This window comes from Trachypithecus francoisi, unplaced genomic scaffold (genome assembly GCF_009764315.1).
Source record: "Trachypithecus francoisi isolate TF-2019V2 unplaced genomic scaffold, Tfra_2.0 Lachesis_group1, whole genome shotgun sequence".
NCBI classification, from domain to species: Eukaryota; Metazoa; Chordata; class Mammalia; order Primates; family Cercopithecidae; genus Trachypithecus; species Trachypithecus francoisi.
In genome coordinates, this window is record NW_022681454.1 from 19,731,753 (window position 1) to 19,749,546 (window position 17,794).

General features: G+C 35.5%; 1 protein-coding gene across 2 annotated transcripts in view; it reads left to right on the forward strand.

The window, feature by feature from the left end:
* Positions 1–17,794, forward strand: part of SLIT2 (slit guidance ligand 2) — a 374,488-nt gene that overhangs the window by 308,435 nt on the left and 48,259 nt on the right. For both annotated transcript variants that reach the window (XM_033213874.1, XM_033213875.1), the window contains 3 exons: positions 12,102–12,226; positions 12,358–12,455; positions 13,688–13,827. In XM_033213874.1, the coding sequence (XP_033069765.1) occupies positions 12,102–12,226; positions 12,358–12,455; positions 13,688–13,827 (363 nt within the window). The remainder of the gene's footprint in view (positions 1–12,101; positions 12,227–12,357; positions 12,456–13,687; positions 13,828–17,794) is intronic.

Consider the following 17,794-nt stretch of genomic DNA (forward strand, 5'->3'; position numbering starts at 1 on the left):
CCCAGCTAATTTTTGTATTTTTAGTAGAGACGGGGTTTCACCATGTTGGCCAGGCTGGTCTTGAACTCCTGACCTCGTGATCCGCCGCCCCCCCCCCAAAGTCCTGGGATTACGGGTGTGAGCCACCACACCCAGCCAGATTATGTATATTTTAAGAAGGTCATTCATGATGGAGGAGAGAAATTCTTGAAAATGTTAAATGTCTAATCAGAAAATGTTGATTAAGCATGTTTTATGTGCAAAACTCAATCCTAGGTGTTATGGAGCATAGAGAACTTTATGGTATGGCCTTGCCTTCCATGACTTGAAAACCTAACTAAAAAGATAAGCTTTCAACATTTGAATATTTATGGAGGAAAAACATACTTAAGTAGGTAATACTGTGCTGTGGGTTGCAGTGTGAGCTCTGAAGCCCAGCCTGGTTGGAGCCAAATCCCAGCTTCACTTTTTGGTACTAGGTAACTGTAGTTTAATTACTTTACTAGTCTGTGCCTCAGTTTCGTCATTGTAAGCAAAGGTGGTGATGGTTACAGTCTGAAAGGATTTTGTTAAGATTAGATAATACAGATAAAAGACTGCCTCACACGCACAAACATTCAATATGTTAGCTGTTGACTGTATTGTTATAACATTTCAAAACACCAAAAAAGGTGATGTAGGACACTTCATAATTTATTAATAAAAAAGTAATTTTCAAAACCTATACACACCCTCAACGTTTTTAATTTGGCCTCTAATGTATTTCATAGTGGTAAATGTTTGCAAAAGGTAATTTGCAGCACATTGTAAATATTGACATTTTAAAACAAAACTCTTCGATGATTTTTTTAAATGTATCTGGTGGAATCTAAATACCAGAGCTAATTTTATAAGAGAAAAAAACAAGATCCTCCTTAATATATTGCATTTTTTTTCTTAAACTGTAGTTTCTCCTTGAATTCCTATTTTCAATACCTCAGAAAATTGTATCATTTTTTACTCCAAAAAAAAGTATGTAATTGAAATTTTAAAATTTCCTGCCACCAAAAGTCTGTAAGTTTTTACATCTTCTTTGAATTGAATTATTGCTGTTAATACTAGCGCATCACTGATTGAAACTACATAATTTTTTTGTCAATATTTTATTTAAAGTTGAAAGTGAAATGTTATTGCAGTGCCTCTGAGATTATGTGCATTGATTGCAAGAATTTTTGCAATAATTGTTCTTTTACGATCCTAGCTCTTTATTGGGACTGTGCACCCGGATAAATTTCTGGTGGACTGAGAAGTATATCATTCTTTTGTAAAGTGGGAGAGAGATGATTGTCAAAGGGGAGGCAAGGAAGATAGAACTGGCATAAAACCTTCTCTTCAGCACATTATTAGGCAAATTACATGGGGAAGTTGAGAAACTGCAAACTGATTCTGTTACACCTTTCTGTGCCCAGCGATACTCATACGTTATTTTTAATAATGCTAATGCTTATCTGTATTTCTTAAAGTTTATAATTCCTTGGAACTATTTCTCGAAAAAATATTGTAACAAAAATCTGAGAAAAGTTGCATATTTGTATTCCACTCTTAGAGCATCACAGTTTACATTAATTTGTGAAATGCCCTCGGAAATCCAAGATAAGTCCCCTGTCTCTCTCTCTTACCTTGGGAATCCCAATTCCCTGAGACCCAACAATATTGAAATTAGACCACTCATAACACTACAATGATCTCTAGGTGTTCAAGTGAAAGAAAGAGTCTCACATCTCTCAGTTTAAATCAAAAGCTAGAAATTAGCAACAACAACAACAAAAAAAAATGTAGCGAGGAAGGCCATGTTGAAAGCGAGATAGACCCAAAGCTAAGCCTCTTGGGCCAAACAGTTAGCCAAGTTGTGAATACAAAGCAAAAGTTCTTGAAGGAAATTAGAAGTGTAACTCCGGCAAACAGACCAATGATAAGAAAATGAAACAGCCTTATTGCTGATATGGAGAAAGTGTTAGTGATCCAAATAGAAAATCAAACCAGCCACAGCATTCCCTTAAACAAAACCCTAATCTAGAGCAAGGCTCCTACTCTGTTTTTATGAAGGCTCAGAGAGGTGAGGAAGCTGCAGAAGAAAACTGGAAGGTAGCAGAGGTTGATTCATGAGGTTTAAGGAAACAAGCCTTCTCTGTAACATGAAAGTGCAAGGTGAAGCTCCAATACTGATGTAGAAGCTACAGCAAGTTACCCAGAAGATCTAAGATAATTGATGAAGGTGTTGACACTGTTAAACAACAGATTTTCAATGTAGATGAAACAGACTTTATTGGAAGCAGATATCGTTAGGTCTTTCATAGCTAAAGAGGAGAAGTCAGTGCCTGACTTCAAAGTTTCAGAGGACAGGCTAACTCTCTTGTTAGGGGCTAAGAAGTTGAAACCAATGCTCATTTACCATTCTGAAAATCCTAGAACCCTTGATAATTATGGTAAATCTACTCTGCTTATGCTCTCCAAATGGAACAGCAGAGCCTGGATGACAGCACATCTGTTTACAGCATGGTTTCCTAAGCCCATTCTTGAGACCTATTGCTCAGAATGATTTCTTCCAACATACTACTGCTTCTTCACAATGCACCTAGTGACCCAAGAGCTCTGATAGAAATACATAAGGAGAATGATGTTTATATGCTTGCTGATGCAATATCCATTCTGCAGCCCATGAATAAAGGAATGGTTTTTATTTTCAAGTCTTATTATTTCAGAAATACATTTTATAAGGTTACAGCAGCTGTACATAATGGTTCTTCTGATGGATTTGGTCATATTACATTGAAATCCTTCTGGAAAAGATTCACCATTCTAGATGCCATTAAGAACATTTGTGATTCATGAGAGGAGGGCAAAATATCAATATTAACAGGAGTTTGGAAGAAGTTGATTCCAATCTGCATAGATGACTTTGAAGAGTGAAAACTTCAATAGAGTAGGTAACTACAGATGTGGTAGAAATAGCAAGAGATTAGAATTAGAAGTGGAGCCCGAAGATATGACTGAATTGCTGCAATCTCATGACAAAACTTCAACAAAAAAGGAGATGCTCCTTATGGATGAGCAAAGTGGTTTGTTGAGATGAAGTCCACTCCTGGTGAAGAAGCTGTAAACATTGTTGAAATAACCACAAAGGATTTAGAATATTATATAAACTTAATTGATAACACAGTGGCAGAGTTTGAGAGGATTTACTTCAATTTTGAAAAAATGTTCTACTGTGGATAAAAGGCTATCAAACAGCATCACATAGTACAGAGAAATATTTTGGTGAAAGGAAGAGTCAATCGAGGCAGCAAAATTCATTGTTGTCTTGTTTTAAATAATTGCTACAGCCACCCCAACCTTCAGTAACCATACCCTGATCAGTCTTACCAGTCACTAACTCCAAGGCAAGAACCTTGGCTAGCAAAAAGATTACAACTAACTGAAGGTTCAGATGATCATTCACATTTTTTTAGCAATAAAATATTTTATAATTAAGGTATTGCATTTTAGGACACACTTAATGTATAACAGTATAGTTAAAAATAACTTTTATGTGCACTGGCAAACCAAAAAATTTGTTTAACTGTCTTTATTGCAATATTCACTTTATTGAGGTAGTCTGGAACCAAACCCACAATATCTCCAAGGTCTGCCTGTACATACATTCATCCGTACATACATCTTTGTGTAACTCAGTATTTATTATCTGACTAACTTGAGTTTGTTTTCATTTATTGACTCTAGAATCTCATGTACTTAATGTAGCATTAATGGAAATGTGTTTGAGGGAAAATTAGCTCTTTTCAGCACTGCCCAATACAACTTTCTATACTAATAGAAATGTTCCAAATCTGTGCTATTCAATATGGTAGCCACTGGTTACATAGGATTATAGCGCACTTACAATATGGCTAATGCAGTTGAGAAAAATAATCGTTATTTTACTTTATTTACATTTAAACTGAAATATACATGCATGTCTGGTGGCTCCCATAGTGGATAGTGTAGTTGCCACAAGAACTCAGAGGAATCATTTGTGTAAAAGAAGGAGGGCTGTGAAGATTTAATGAGATAGGTGGACAGGCAGACAAGTGTGAGGATAATGCTACAGGTGGGCATAACTATGGGAGCAGAGCTTGCACTGTAGGAAACTTCTGGACCTGTTCCAGGGCCAGCAAAAACAGTGGAGCTGAAACTTGTTAATTGTCAGATGATGTAAACCCTAAATTTATCATTTCAACTGTGGAAGTTCAGTGTAATATTCACTACACTCTAAGATCAATAGATTGCATGTATTTCAAGGTATACTTTAAATAGCAAACAGCATGGGTGTAAGCCAGTTGGCAAGCAGTGTAGACATTCAAGGCTCAATCAATATAATCGCAGTTGCCTTTAGAAGACTATAGTTTACTCCGTTTTTCTGGAACTGAATTTTAGAGTGATGGGCACTGAAGCTCACAGTGACCTTTGCCAGCATTTGTTTCAGCATTTGTCAAACTATTTTGAAGTTTCATTGTCCTATTAATGAAGACTCCGCTAGTGCAAGGTTTATGACCATTTAGACTGGATCATTGCCAATACTACTATCATTACAAATAATAATAACAATAATAGCTAAGTTCTATTGAGTAGTTTGCCTAATGCTGAGTACTTTACATAGATTTTTATCTCTTTTAATCTTTCCACCATTCTTCTAGTGAAAACTATCATTTCCCCATTTGAGATATGAAAATACTGTATTTTAGAGTCACTAAGCCATTTTTAAAAATCACTCAGCTGCTGATCGGTGTCAGAATTTGAACCTTAACTCTGATTCCAAAGCTTACTGCTAAAGTTTATTTTACAGTTTTCAATAAAAGTATTTTCAAAATACATTTTCAGTGTAAATAAGATTGCCACCCTATTATTGAAACATACTTAGAAAATGAAAATTCTGAACTACCCTCAAAAGCTTTACTAGAAATATTTACTTACAAAAATGGATTGGTAGAAAGCCAAGTATTTTAACCTATTAATTAAAATAATTCATTCAAGGAAATCCACTGAGTACTATACTATTAAGCATATATGCTTTATGAGTTTTAAAGCAACAATATAATGTTTCTTTAAATGTTTTATAATTAAGGTTTACATATTTTAACTTAACTTTCCCTCTCGTTATGCCAGTCTAATGTATTTTTATTTTATTCATGAACATTATATAAGTACAAACTCTCAATATTAAGGGTTGTCAATGTATAGTTTCAAAATATAGCAGGAAGATGAATTTTTTAATTGAATACATGTTTACATAGCTATATTTAAATACAATTTAAATGATTTTTTTCTACTAGAGGATGCCATGCCATGCTGTTATTTTGAGTCATTAATTATTTTAATAAAGAAAAAAGTGTTTTCTTTATATAAACTCTCATCGTTTTGATGCATAACAGAAATAAATGAACAGGAAGAAACTGATTATCAGATCATATTTAATTAATACCCAGATAGAGCATTCCTGAGTGGGAAGCAGATGGCCATGACTTGTCTTTATAACCCAAATGTCCTGTCCTCATCTTTTAAATATAAGATGACGTTAGAGTGATTAAGCAGTCTGCAATAAAACAGCTTTTGTCCTCTCCAGATAGTCATTGAGAAAGTCAGTGTGGAAAGTGGAACATTGTTAATTTCTAATATTTCCTTTATTTCTCTTGGTTCAGGAAGTTTTAGCTATGGAACAACTGAATTATTTTTTTATTTGAAAGACATTTATTAAATACTTAACATGTGCTGAAGAGTGAACAATCACATGGAGATGACTTACATGTGCTGAAGAGTGAACAGGCTAATGGAGATGAATGATATATTTCTTCATTCATTAAACAAATATTATTCAAGTTCATACAATGTACATGGCACTGTGTCTGGGTGGTAAGAATACAACAATAAACAATTCAGAGTAAAACCTCTATTCTCATGGAGCTTATATTCTACTGATAGATACTTTTAAATAGGTAATTCTAAAAAACGGTATGGAAGTCTGGTGATAGAAATATGTATAAGATGCTAATAATATATCCATACCAAATGACTATGGAATTGTAACTGATACTGTCAGGTCCAAGAGGCCAACAGGAAATTCTTCTTGTGAACCAAATCGAATATAACACAAAACCCAAATGGGCAGGGATCTGGTAGCCATGAGCTCAAGAGAAAGGCCGGGATATGGTGCTGAGGTACCTCATTACTTCATTTATAAAGGCCAACTGAAATGTCAAAGAAACCTGAAACCTTGACAGAACCCACGATAATGAACATTTAACATGCCACGGTTGCTCTCTTCCTCTAATTTTATATGTTAGGAATGCTCTAGATTCTGGAATTCCTGTGAAAAATATCACAACTCTCAGCAATAACATTGTAATATTATAGTTTTGCTTAGCAAGATCAACATTTTCCATTTTGGACGAGTTTTTGATAGGCTTGAGTGAGAGCTTTTGTTCTGTGTCTCAAAATCATTGATATTGCCCTTAGTCGTTTAATTAAGTATGAAGGTGATTAAATAATTCAGGCCTAACTACAGCAATGAAAAATTCACAAGTCAGATCAATTTTGAAGCATTATTTAGAACTTGGTCAAATCTTTTTTACATTTTCAGATTTAGTATTACTTGTACATAGTGATTATCTTGGAAATTACCTTAGATTTTGGAGGTTTTGATTTGCTTATTGGCTAAAGAGAGCATTCAGGTTTGGATATGGTAATCTGCTAAAAGTACCATTTAAAAATGGGGGGGCTCTTTTATTATACTTTTTAAAACTTAAAACACTTGGAAAAACTTAACAGACATTTGTTTTTAATAGCTAAAGAGAACTAGCAATTAATGCTCTGTTCTTACATGTTTTATATCCATATTCTCTCTGATGCAAAGATTTTATAAAATAATTATTGCCCTTTCTATTTAATTTTGACTCAGGAAGTTCATTTAGTGGCCCAAAGTCACATGTAAGTGTTGCAAATGGCCAAGCCTGCTAATCCAAAAGGTGTAGTAATTTAGCCTTTGTGTTTTTAGTTAACTATTTTTGCAATGCAAATTTACAGGATTTTAACCTCTATCATCTGGAGATCATCTCACCCCTCCACTGAAACTAGAACACCAGTGCCTTCTATCTTGCCAATTTCAGTGGCTTCTTTTTAGTTATCTTTATTTGCTCTCTTTACATCTTCGACACTGGTGGCCACTTCTCCTTCCTCTAAAATCTCTTGGCTTCCTCATTCCTTTTATTTTTCCACCCATTTTTTCATGTAGACATGTGGTGTTCTATCTTTAGCCCTATTAAGTTCTCAGTAGATTTCAATCCATGCCTTTAAATTTCTAGCCATGGCTTTTCTTAAGAACTTCACATTCATATTGCCATTCACTTCGTGGATTCTTCTCCCATGATGGCGTGCAGAAACTTAAAACACATATACTAAGACATGCATTCTCATTCCCACATCCACTCTGTAATTGATACACGTATGTCTCTACTGCTAAACCGTAAGTTTTTTCAGAAATTCAGGCATTTCACTTGTCTTTGGTCTCTTAAAACCTGGCCTAGTGCCTGGCACAGTGTAGATGCTCAGTAAATATTTGATCAATTAATGATGGAATGTTGTTAACAAATATGCATTTGGTATTATTAATAATACTTGAGAAATGCCATAATGTAATTGCAAGTGGAGTGTAAAAGCATTGGTTTTAAATAAAAACCTTCTTTTAGTTAAATTATACCCAACGTCAAATATCCCCAGTGTGTTTCCCTGAGTTGCCTTTGATGTACCTCTGACTTGATACAAGGGCAGTACTAGAGGATTTTGTTATTTGACTCATGTTTCTAAGGGATGCCAGAATGAAGGCAGACTCTAGAATACAGCTAGAAGTTTTTGTCTGGAGTTTTTGGTAATAAATCAAAATGAGATGCAGAACTCACTGGGTAGTAATAGTGGTGTCAGGTGCATAACTAGTGATTTGAGTCAAGTAAGCAAGTCTGCCTACAAGCTTTAATGGATTTGAGATCTGACAGTTCTTCCATTAAAGATTAAAGTAACTGACAGAGACAGATTGTTAACCAAACTTTCTTCTCATTTTCCCTTTGAATTATTAAGCTAACCACACCTCCACCCATGTAGCTAATACTATAGTGCTCTTTTAATCACAACCAAATCTTAAATCAATCCAGTTTGCTTAGACTGTTCTCCTTCATTTCAGTGACATTAGTAAAGATGTTTATCCCTGAAGCTACATTTCCTTTCCCCTCTGTGGCACACATCTCATGAAGCCTAGTTTGTTAACAATATGTTAACGTTTCTTGGAACCAGTTAGCTTTAGAAAGGAGAAAAGCTTAAAGATTGCAGTTCTTTACCAAGCAGCCATGAAAGAACACAGAGAACCTCTTCCGTTTCTTAAAGTTGTACTGTTATTTCTGGTGCTTGGCCACACCTAATATGCAAATCACAGTTACATGACTTAACAGCATAAAGTCATGAACTCTCAGTGTTGTACCTGGTGCCCACCTCTATTTCCCATGGGTTTCATAATAGTCCCTGTAATTTCCCCAAATTCGAGCAGCTCGTAGCACATATAGAAGGTTCTCAGGGAGCCTGTGATGAATAGGTAAACAGCAAGATCTAATTTGCCTTTGTCTTTGTTGAAATTTGGACAAACAAGAAAATGACTGCGTTTCTCCTTTTAAATAAAACACTTTTTGTTCCTTGTACCTACTCCAGCTCTCTGAAAGTCTAAGAAAGAGTGTCAGTACTTGCCGTAATGTTGTCCTTGATCTCACTAGATTCCCTGCTTGACACAGATTCTGTGCCCAAGATTGCTACATATTATGGACATCTTCGTTTCACCTAGGACTAATCAAGTGTGCAAAATTCTGCCAAATGTTGGTTTGCTCATGGAGAGCTGTACTTAACTCTTCCCCCATTTTATGATGACTTTATTTGGCATCTCTCTTTAGCTCTGATATCATCTCCTTATTGTATAAACAGATTAAAGTTGTCATTCTCCTTGAATAAGAAGATTACAGGAGAGGAGCTCTGAGAAAGTGTAGTAGACAGAAAATGAATCACAAGTTGGATGCAAATAGAGGACAGAAGATGGACTTAGAAGGGCAAAATATGGACAGGAAGATGAATGGGAGGAGAGCCAGATGCAAGGAATATCATTTCAAGAGATTAGTCTATAGAAACAAGCGGATTTAGATAAACCAGGTAGATGTAAAAATCACATTCCGAAAAGGATTTTTGGTTAAGGAGAATTACAAGCTACATAAAATAGGAAAAGAAAGTATATCATTTTTAGACCCTTAGAGATATCAGAGGATGCTGCTATGTGGAATTTGTTTGACTTACAAACATCTTTTACTCAAACTCAAGTACTAGAAATAAGAAATGATCGTTGAATAACTGGGTTTAAAAAGATATGAAAAACGAGAAGTAAATAGAATGATAGCTAACTTTACCATTGGTAAAATTGATAGTCATGAACTTTACCAACCTGAAGAAATTAGAACTCAATTATTCCCAAACCCTGTGCCACAATCAGTTCAGCAAGTTTAAGAAATTGTTCAAAGAGTCCTGGGCGTATGAGAATGCTTGTTATCTTGTTTTTTTTTTCTTTTTTTTTTTTTTAGCTAAACTGAACATATATGAGGGGGCAACAATCTCCCATAACAAATTCCAGATATAAAAATAATTCAGCATAATTATCTCTATGGAAAACCAAATTTGGTCTTGAATAAAATGCAAAGAAATTAGGTAGTGATTATTAATCAGATATGGTCCAGTGGACAGTTATTAAATAAATCTCCACTATGTGGTAAAATGGACACGGACTGTTTCAGCCAGGCAGTGATGCTGCCAGTATACTCGATTAAATTCTTCAGAATGTATTCCATTTTCTTCCCTAAGATAATCTCTTAATTTCTCATCTAATTACTCAGACATCATTTTTGGAACATATCACACTCCGCAGGATGAACTTACAAACTGCCAACCCTCAACTCCTTTTATTTAAGCCATAGCCTTACAAGGTTGAAAGCACAGTAACAAGCCAAAAGACATTTTTTCTCAAGACCTTGGGATGTGGCCAGATAAATGCTTAGAGTGGTTGCATTTGCTGACTTGCTGTTTTGCTGGCATACATTTCTTCACCGTTTCATCCTACGCCTTTGTTCTGAGTTAGGTTCTTTCCTGTAAACTGGTTAAGGGATCCACTAGCAATGAGCTATTTTCTTTCCTCTTGCTGACGCATATATAACTTTAGCAAGCTCAAAACCATTTGTCGTTAGGTATTATGCTAATTTAGCAAACTGCTTTCGCTGTCACCACTCATTTCTGCAGTGTGCTGAACAGCTGAGTTTTTTGCCCTTAATTGATAAATAAATTGGGCAGGGTGGAGAGAAATTAAATTTCTGTGGAGCTCACTTTACTTCAGAATTAATGCCAGCAGTTTCCCAGCTGTAAATTGATATAGAGACTCCTTTAGTTATTCTAGTTACCAAGACAAAATGTAGGGAACATTAGCACTGGCACAGTCTCTCCTAGTGACTGAGGGGTCACTAGAAGAAGTAAGCACCGCCTCTTTCCTTTAATACGGTCATCCTAGGAGCAGTCAACTTTCTCCTAATGGTAAAATAAAACCAGAATTTCAATACACTTCAGGCATTTTTTAATTGATAGAAAAACTGAACACTACAGGGCACTATCATTTTCATGAATTTTAATTCAATACCATTACTTGAATATGTGCTAGTATTTCCCAGAGTAAAGAATATGAAGAGACACAATGAATCTCTGTGGCCATCGTATTTATTCATGTTGTCTTATATACGTGAGTTTCTTTCAGTAGATCAACAACTCAAATGTGGGTTCTAATCTGTAGAATAATTTGATGCAGGTAGGTTATGTGAGTAGAAGTTATATAGCTTTTTGGTGAAGGTATCTTAGAAGGTTAGAGCAGTAATGGTGGGGGTGCAGAGCTGCTATGCAATTATCCAGATAACTTTGCTAGAAATTTCATGTGATAAAACGTGCAATTAGAATTATTGCTGCTTGTTCCAGTGAAGATAAAAAACTACAGAGAGATTATACTACAGAGTGAAATATAATTAATGTTTACAGTAAGAAATGTAGGTGTTTTATATATAAAGATATCAGTGTCCTTGTCAGACACATTTGCCAAAAGGCATTGTGGTGAACTCTCACACACACTGCACAAAGTAGCATAGGTGGAAGATACTTTTATTGAGGATGGTACAATTCCACATTGTTAGTCATTTGTCCAGTAAGTATGTGTGAACAAAGGAAAATGGCTGTGGCTAAATATGCATTTAATCAAGACCTTGCACGGCTCTTGAAGTTTTTTAAAGATATCTACCAAAACATGAGATTGCAAGTAAAGATCATTTCAAAGATGTTTTCTTTTTGGAGAGGAAGATACAGAAACATCACCCATCACGTATTGTGCAAATGAACCAACAAATAAACCGAATCAAAAGGAAATGAAGGAGATTATAATGGAGCTTACACTTTTGGTTTATTTCTATATGCATAAAGAGGCACTGTTTTGTATCTTCTATACAAAAGTCGTACTACTGAGTCAGTGTTACCCGGGTAGATGCATTGTGTTGTGTTTTTAATTAAAGTGATGAATTTCTACTTATTTATAAAATTTGCTCACCCCACGCCACACGCACACATGTAGTCTTCTCTGGGACTGACAATAGGCATTTCTGTGAAGCAGGAGGAGGTTAAAGTACTGGCCAAGAAACACATCCACATAAACTAGTCAGCCCATGAGGGGACTCTGCGACACTGGCACCATTAACATCAGATACCAACTCAGAGTCCCACACTGACCTCAGAGAGGCTCACAGTACATCCAGTTGAGAAGGCCTCCTGTTGCATTATTGAACATCATAGGATGATGCTGATTTCTGGCTTGTCATGGATGAGAGACACATATAGATATGTGACCAATAATAATTTTATACAAAATTTACCATTACGTTAAGGCATACAAGTAATTATAAGTAAACTGGAAGAGCATCAGTTGCTCATATATTTCAATTAATTTTCAGGTCCTGTGGATGTCAATATTCTAGCTAAATGTAACCCCTGCCTATCAAATCCATGTAAAAATGATGGCACATGTAATAGTGATCCAGTTGACTTTTACCGATGCACCTGTCCATATGGTTTCAAGGTAAGTAAAAGCACTTTAAGAGTCAAAGTTTGAGAACATACCTTTTCTTGGTGTGCCTTTATTATTCTACTGTGCTTTCTCTATGTGCCGAGAACTGCTTTAGTTGACTTTACTTGCCCATTCTTCTCCAGGGGCAGGACTGTGATGTTCCAATTCATGCCTGCATCAGTAACCCATGTAAACATGGAGGAACTTGCCACTTAAAAGAAGGAGAAGAAGATGGATTCTGGTAGGTCATTAGTCTGTGATCATCTGTATCTGAAGTATTGGAGCAAGGATCACTAAGCCAACATGCATTGTCCTTTTCAAATCAAAGAGCAGTATTTTTCAAAGAATGCCGGAGAAAGGGTACTATGTATGGGTCCCTCTCGAAGATGTTGCAATATAAAAACTAAATGGAGACACTACAGTATTATCAGCTCAGGATGCTACAAAACCAAAACTAATTTACAAACATACACACATGCACATTATGGTTAATCAGGTCAGATTAGGGCAAGACAAAGTATTAATATTGGCTCCATTATACTTAATTAATAGCCAACTAGTCCGCTACTGCTAGTCATATATTCATCTGTTGTTTTTCTTATTGCTTTAACAGAGTGTGTAATGATAAGATATAGGTCTCACTGAAACAGAAAATTAATGATTTATTTCCGAGACACAATATAAGTAGACAGACTTGCTGTGAATGATTTTAGTCTGGAGTTTTTTAATCATATGGTACAATTATTTCAGATGTACTTCATGAATTATGAACTGGAGCTCTTTATTAAATGACACTAATAATATTGCATAAGAAGGCTAATATACTACTAAAACTTGTTAGAATTTCACTTTTTAGAAGAAATAGACTTCTGCATTCTGTTATGAAGTTGCCTCTTATTCAAAAATTATTCAATACATACTCAAGATTGTTTTATGCCAGAGGAAGGATTGCATTTATTAAGACAAAGAGAACATTCACATTTTGTAATTGCAAGGAAGATAAAAATTTTATCATTCATTTTTGTTTCAAAACATCAAGGACATTATATGTATGTTAGTAGATGTTGTAATTTTAAAAATCAGAACTAGTTCCTCTTCATTTATGAGCAAAGAAATCTGAATTATTTTATTAGAGCACAACTCAAGATTAAGATATCTAGGGCTGTGGAATAAAGCTGCTTGTGTTTTAGACCTGCAAATACAGTGAGTTTATTGACTTTTAAGACCATGGAACCGTTTGCCTTCTTGCAACCAGCATAAATTTTATTTTTTGAATGGTTTCTACTTGGGTGGATATTACCTTACATTGATGTTTACAACATGTCATTTAAAAGCATTTTAAAAAATCAATTTCTGGTAGTTAAAAGCTCTATGGTTGATTAGTGTAATTATGCTTTTCTCAATATTTAGAACACATGACTTCAAAATGCGGCAAAAAAGGTGTTTTTTGCTTTTTCTTCCTCTGGCATTCAGGTGTATTTGTGCTGATGGATTTGAAGGAGAAAACTGTGAAGTCAACGTTGATGATTGTGAAGATAATGACTGTGAAAATAATTCTACATGTGTCGATGGCATTAATAACTACACATGCCTTTGCCCACCTGAGTATACAGGTACAAAGAACAGGAAATATTTTGCCTTCGATCAGTATATCTGTTTGAAAGCATCGCTGGAACTATGTTATATATGTTTAGTAAATCATTTTATTATTTGATAAATGGTAGGTGTCTTGAAAATCAGATGTAATGTAAATAACGTAAGGACTTAAAGATAGTTTCAGCTAACCAAATAAAAGACCCAGGAATCTCTGTTCAAACACATGCATCTATTATAAAACCATGCTATCCAGTAATAAAAGAAGCTATTGTCCTAAAGCTTTTAGTCCCACAATTAAATGGCATTTTTGTGCAAACCATTTTCCCTGTGCAAACCAACTCCCAGTACCTGTGTGAAAAGAGGACATTTATTTAATAGCCAAAACATAATTGAGCATTTGAGATCATTCATCTTCATACTTACATCTTTGCTAGTGAGTGTTTGCCTCTAGTAACCCATGTCCCTCAAATTAAAAGTCAGGAAGATACTGAGCACTTTGGATAGTCTTATGAGACTATCACCTTTTTTCTAACACTTTTGTTTATTTGGATGACACATCTCATTAGACTATTAATTGCTAAACTTCTTCCCTATTCAAACCAATTTGCTCTAAAGTCAACATCAAGCTTATGACTTGTCTGTTTTGTCAGAATTGATTTTTTTTTTTTGTGGCTCTGAATTAGAAACTTCATAGATATGCCCCTTTTCCTTTAATAAATCACTTAACATTGACAAAGGGAAAACAAGAATGTTGTACATTTTATTTGTAAGAAAAAAATGGAGAAGTAATTTTGGTCACTCTACTCAAAGTTGCTATTTTCATTTTCTGGGTGCATTTCATTAATTATATCTATTTTCATATAATTTAATACCTAGTGAGAAAATCAAAGGGTGAAATTACAATGCAGGTGACTGGAGTTAACATCTCACAACATGAAAGATGAGCATACATCTGTATAATTAAATTTTCCCAGGGATTGTTTGGAAAATGATTAAAATGGAGGCTTTTATGGAGTACCCAAACTGAATTTTATTAGGTACCTTTCTTGATGGGAAAATACTAGGTAGAATAATGAGGCTCTGTTTTGCCAACCCAAATCTGTTTCAGTGACTCTGAAGGCTGCCTTTTCTAGGGTCTTTTTTTTTTTTTTATTTTTTATTTTTTTTTTGAGACGGAGTTTAGCTCTGTCCCGCTAGCTGGAGGGCAGTGGCGTGATCTCGGCTCACTGCAAGCTCCGCCTCCCGGGTTCACGCCATTCTCCTGCCTCAGCCTCCTGAGTAGCTGGGACTACAGGCGTCCACCGCTCGCGACCGGCTAATTTTTTGTATTTTTAGTAGAGACGGGGTTTCACCGTGGTCTCGATCTCCTGACCTTGTGATCCGCCTGCCTCGGCCTCTCAAAGTGCTGGGATTACAGGCGTGAGCCACCGCGCCCGGCCTCTAGGGTCTTATTTTTAATTTTTATTTTTTTGGCACCAATAAAGCACCCGATATCATGTAAAGCAGTAATAGCATACTAGTTTCCAGCAGAAATTTGAACATGCTGTATTACCAAGTCTTATAGGACATATCTACAGACCTTAGTCTGCTTAGTGGGTAGAATTTTAGCATTATTTGATATTTTACATGCACCTTTCTAGAGTATCTAGAAAGAATGTAGGTGTTACGTAGCTTTGACTTTCACACTAATATTACCAATATTATCACACCTCAGAAACTTGACATTAGCCTGTGACCACAAATTCTGGAGCCCTTTGAGCTACCCTGAGAATTTAACTTCATTGGATGGGCTGATTTAGACTTGTCCAAGAAGCCCAGTGTTTGCACTAAAATCTGCTACCTGGTACCTTCTTAGGATAGAATAATTCTCTTTTTCCATCATTTTCCTGATCATTATAGAAAGGGCTTAAGAACCCAGTTAATTTTGGAGGCCTCCTTAAACCAGCCCACTCTCCCTCCACCAGACAAATTGGACCCAAGCATTTCAAGCAAACTTTGCCTAACCAATACCTTCCTAAGCACAGAACCAGGAATATATACATATATATATTTCCTGATGAAAACCTAGGCTGTGGAGCACAACTGCAATCAGGTTCTTACATGTCTTTTTGACAATAAAATTTCTAGAAGGTGGTTGAGGCCTCTTTTGAGTTGGTTTGGAGGAGTCCTCCTGCTTTGGCTTTTGATTCGCTATTCCTTATTCTTACCCATTTCTTTTGAGTCTTTGTCTTAGCTGCTCATCCTTCATTTCCCCAGCTCCCTCTCTACACCTGCTCCTCTTGAACACATATTTTCTCCTATTCTAAGGGTCAGTTCAGAGCAGTTTCCACGGAGCAGTGTTATGAAGCCTCACTTCCCCAACGATGTCAGATCTCTTTCTTTGAAACATATCATAAATACCTAAAGCTTAGCCAAACCATTCTTCAGCCAAAATGTGACATCTATAAAAGCTGTCATCTGGGAACTTGCCATGAGTATCTGTCAAGAGCCATTTGGCTCTCCACAAGAACTGGGACTGTTTTAGTCTTTTTACTTATAACTATTGCAAATGTCAGTTTGCCTTAATTTGGGCAAAGGATCAACAAAAATACTAAACAGAAAGTACATGGCATACAAACATGAAGATACGACCATTTTATCTTCGGAGTGGGTCTTGTGGGCCATGAAGAGTTTGACAATTTGGCGTGAGAGAAGATATCTAAATGGGGCAAATGTATAACTCATCTATTAATTGCAGTATTTTTGTGCACACGTGAAATGAGCTCATTTACAAAATTTCAAACAACCATCTGCAGATTTTGAAATCATTGACACATAAGTGACCTTTAATTATGGGAAGTAGGAATGAAGCTCTAGAGTTTTCTATCCTGCTTCATCCAAGTCTGCAGTTAAGGAGGAATTTTCTTATAATGTGATTATATGGTTTTAAATTTGAGTTTGGAATCTGATTAATGAGCATGAGATCTGGGAGCAGAAGCACTGCTATGCTCAGGAAACTAGTAACAAGTTCATTTTCCCTTTGAAAATTTTGTACTCTATATCCCAAAGGCATACAATGAGAAGTGAACTCTGTTTCATGGGAACAAATAATGCCATACAGAAAAAAAAGCTTGTAAATTATTATGGTGATAGTTTTTGTATTTGACACCTATGTCAAGAGTCAGAACAGACATAATGTCAATGCAAACAAATTCAGAGATCTGTGGGCAATCTGACAGAGAAGTTGTGATGAACAGACTATAAAACATGACTAGAAATATTTAAAATAAAATGAGCCACCTATGGGGAATTTATTAAACTTTATTTAAGCCCTGTGTGACCAAAATATCACAGTAAGTAGTTACTGATTTGTTAGAGGAGAAAATTCTCTGCTCTTTCCTGCTCCAGGGATTGACAGCATAAACTGTAAGGACAAATACTGTTTTTCTGTTATCTAAATCTTGCTGTAACTTCACCAGCCTAGTCACCAAAACCATTCTCCATATACTCCAGTTCATCATCTGTGCTTCCAGTTGTGTAATGCATGACTGCCGATTACTAGTGTATTTTAGGTAAGATTAACCTTTGAAAAGTTGAATTCACTGTGAATCTAAATTAACATCCCTATACAATTAAGAAAGTAGGACTTCGGAATTGTAAAACAAACACTTTTAAAATTAAATCTAAGGTTTTAATTGTAGCTTGAGAGATTTTGTTGGTTTTGATTTTTTGTTTGGTTATTTTCTAAAAATCATGATCATCTTTCTAAAGACAAGACATTTCTTGGAGCTAAATGTCCAAGGAATTCCTGAAATTACATAAACCTAACACCTATAAAAATAAAAACTATAAATATGGCACCCCTGTTTTTTTAGAAAAATGGACCCTTTTTTTAGGCTCTAGTGTTAACGTAGGTGTTTAATTCAAAAATGTGCCTTTGTGTATTTCCCAACAGTCAGAACCCTGGATCTGCTGTATCAAGACTGTGTGTCTTAATTAATTCTT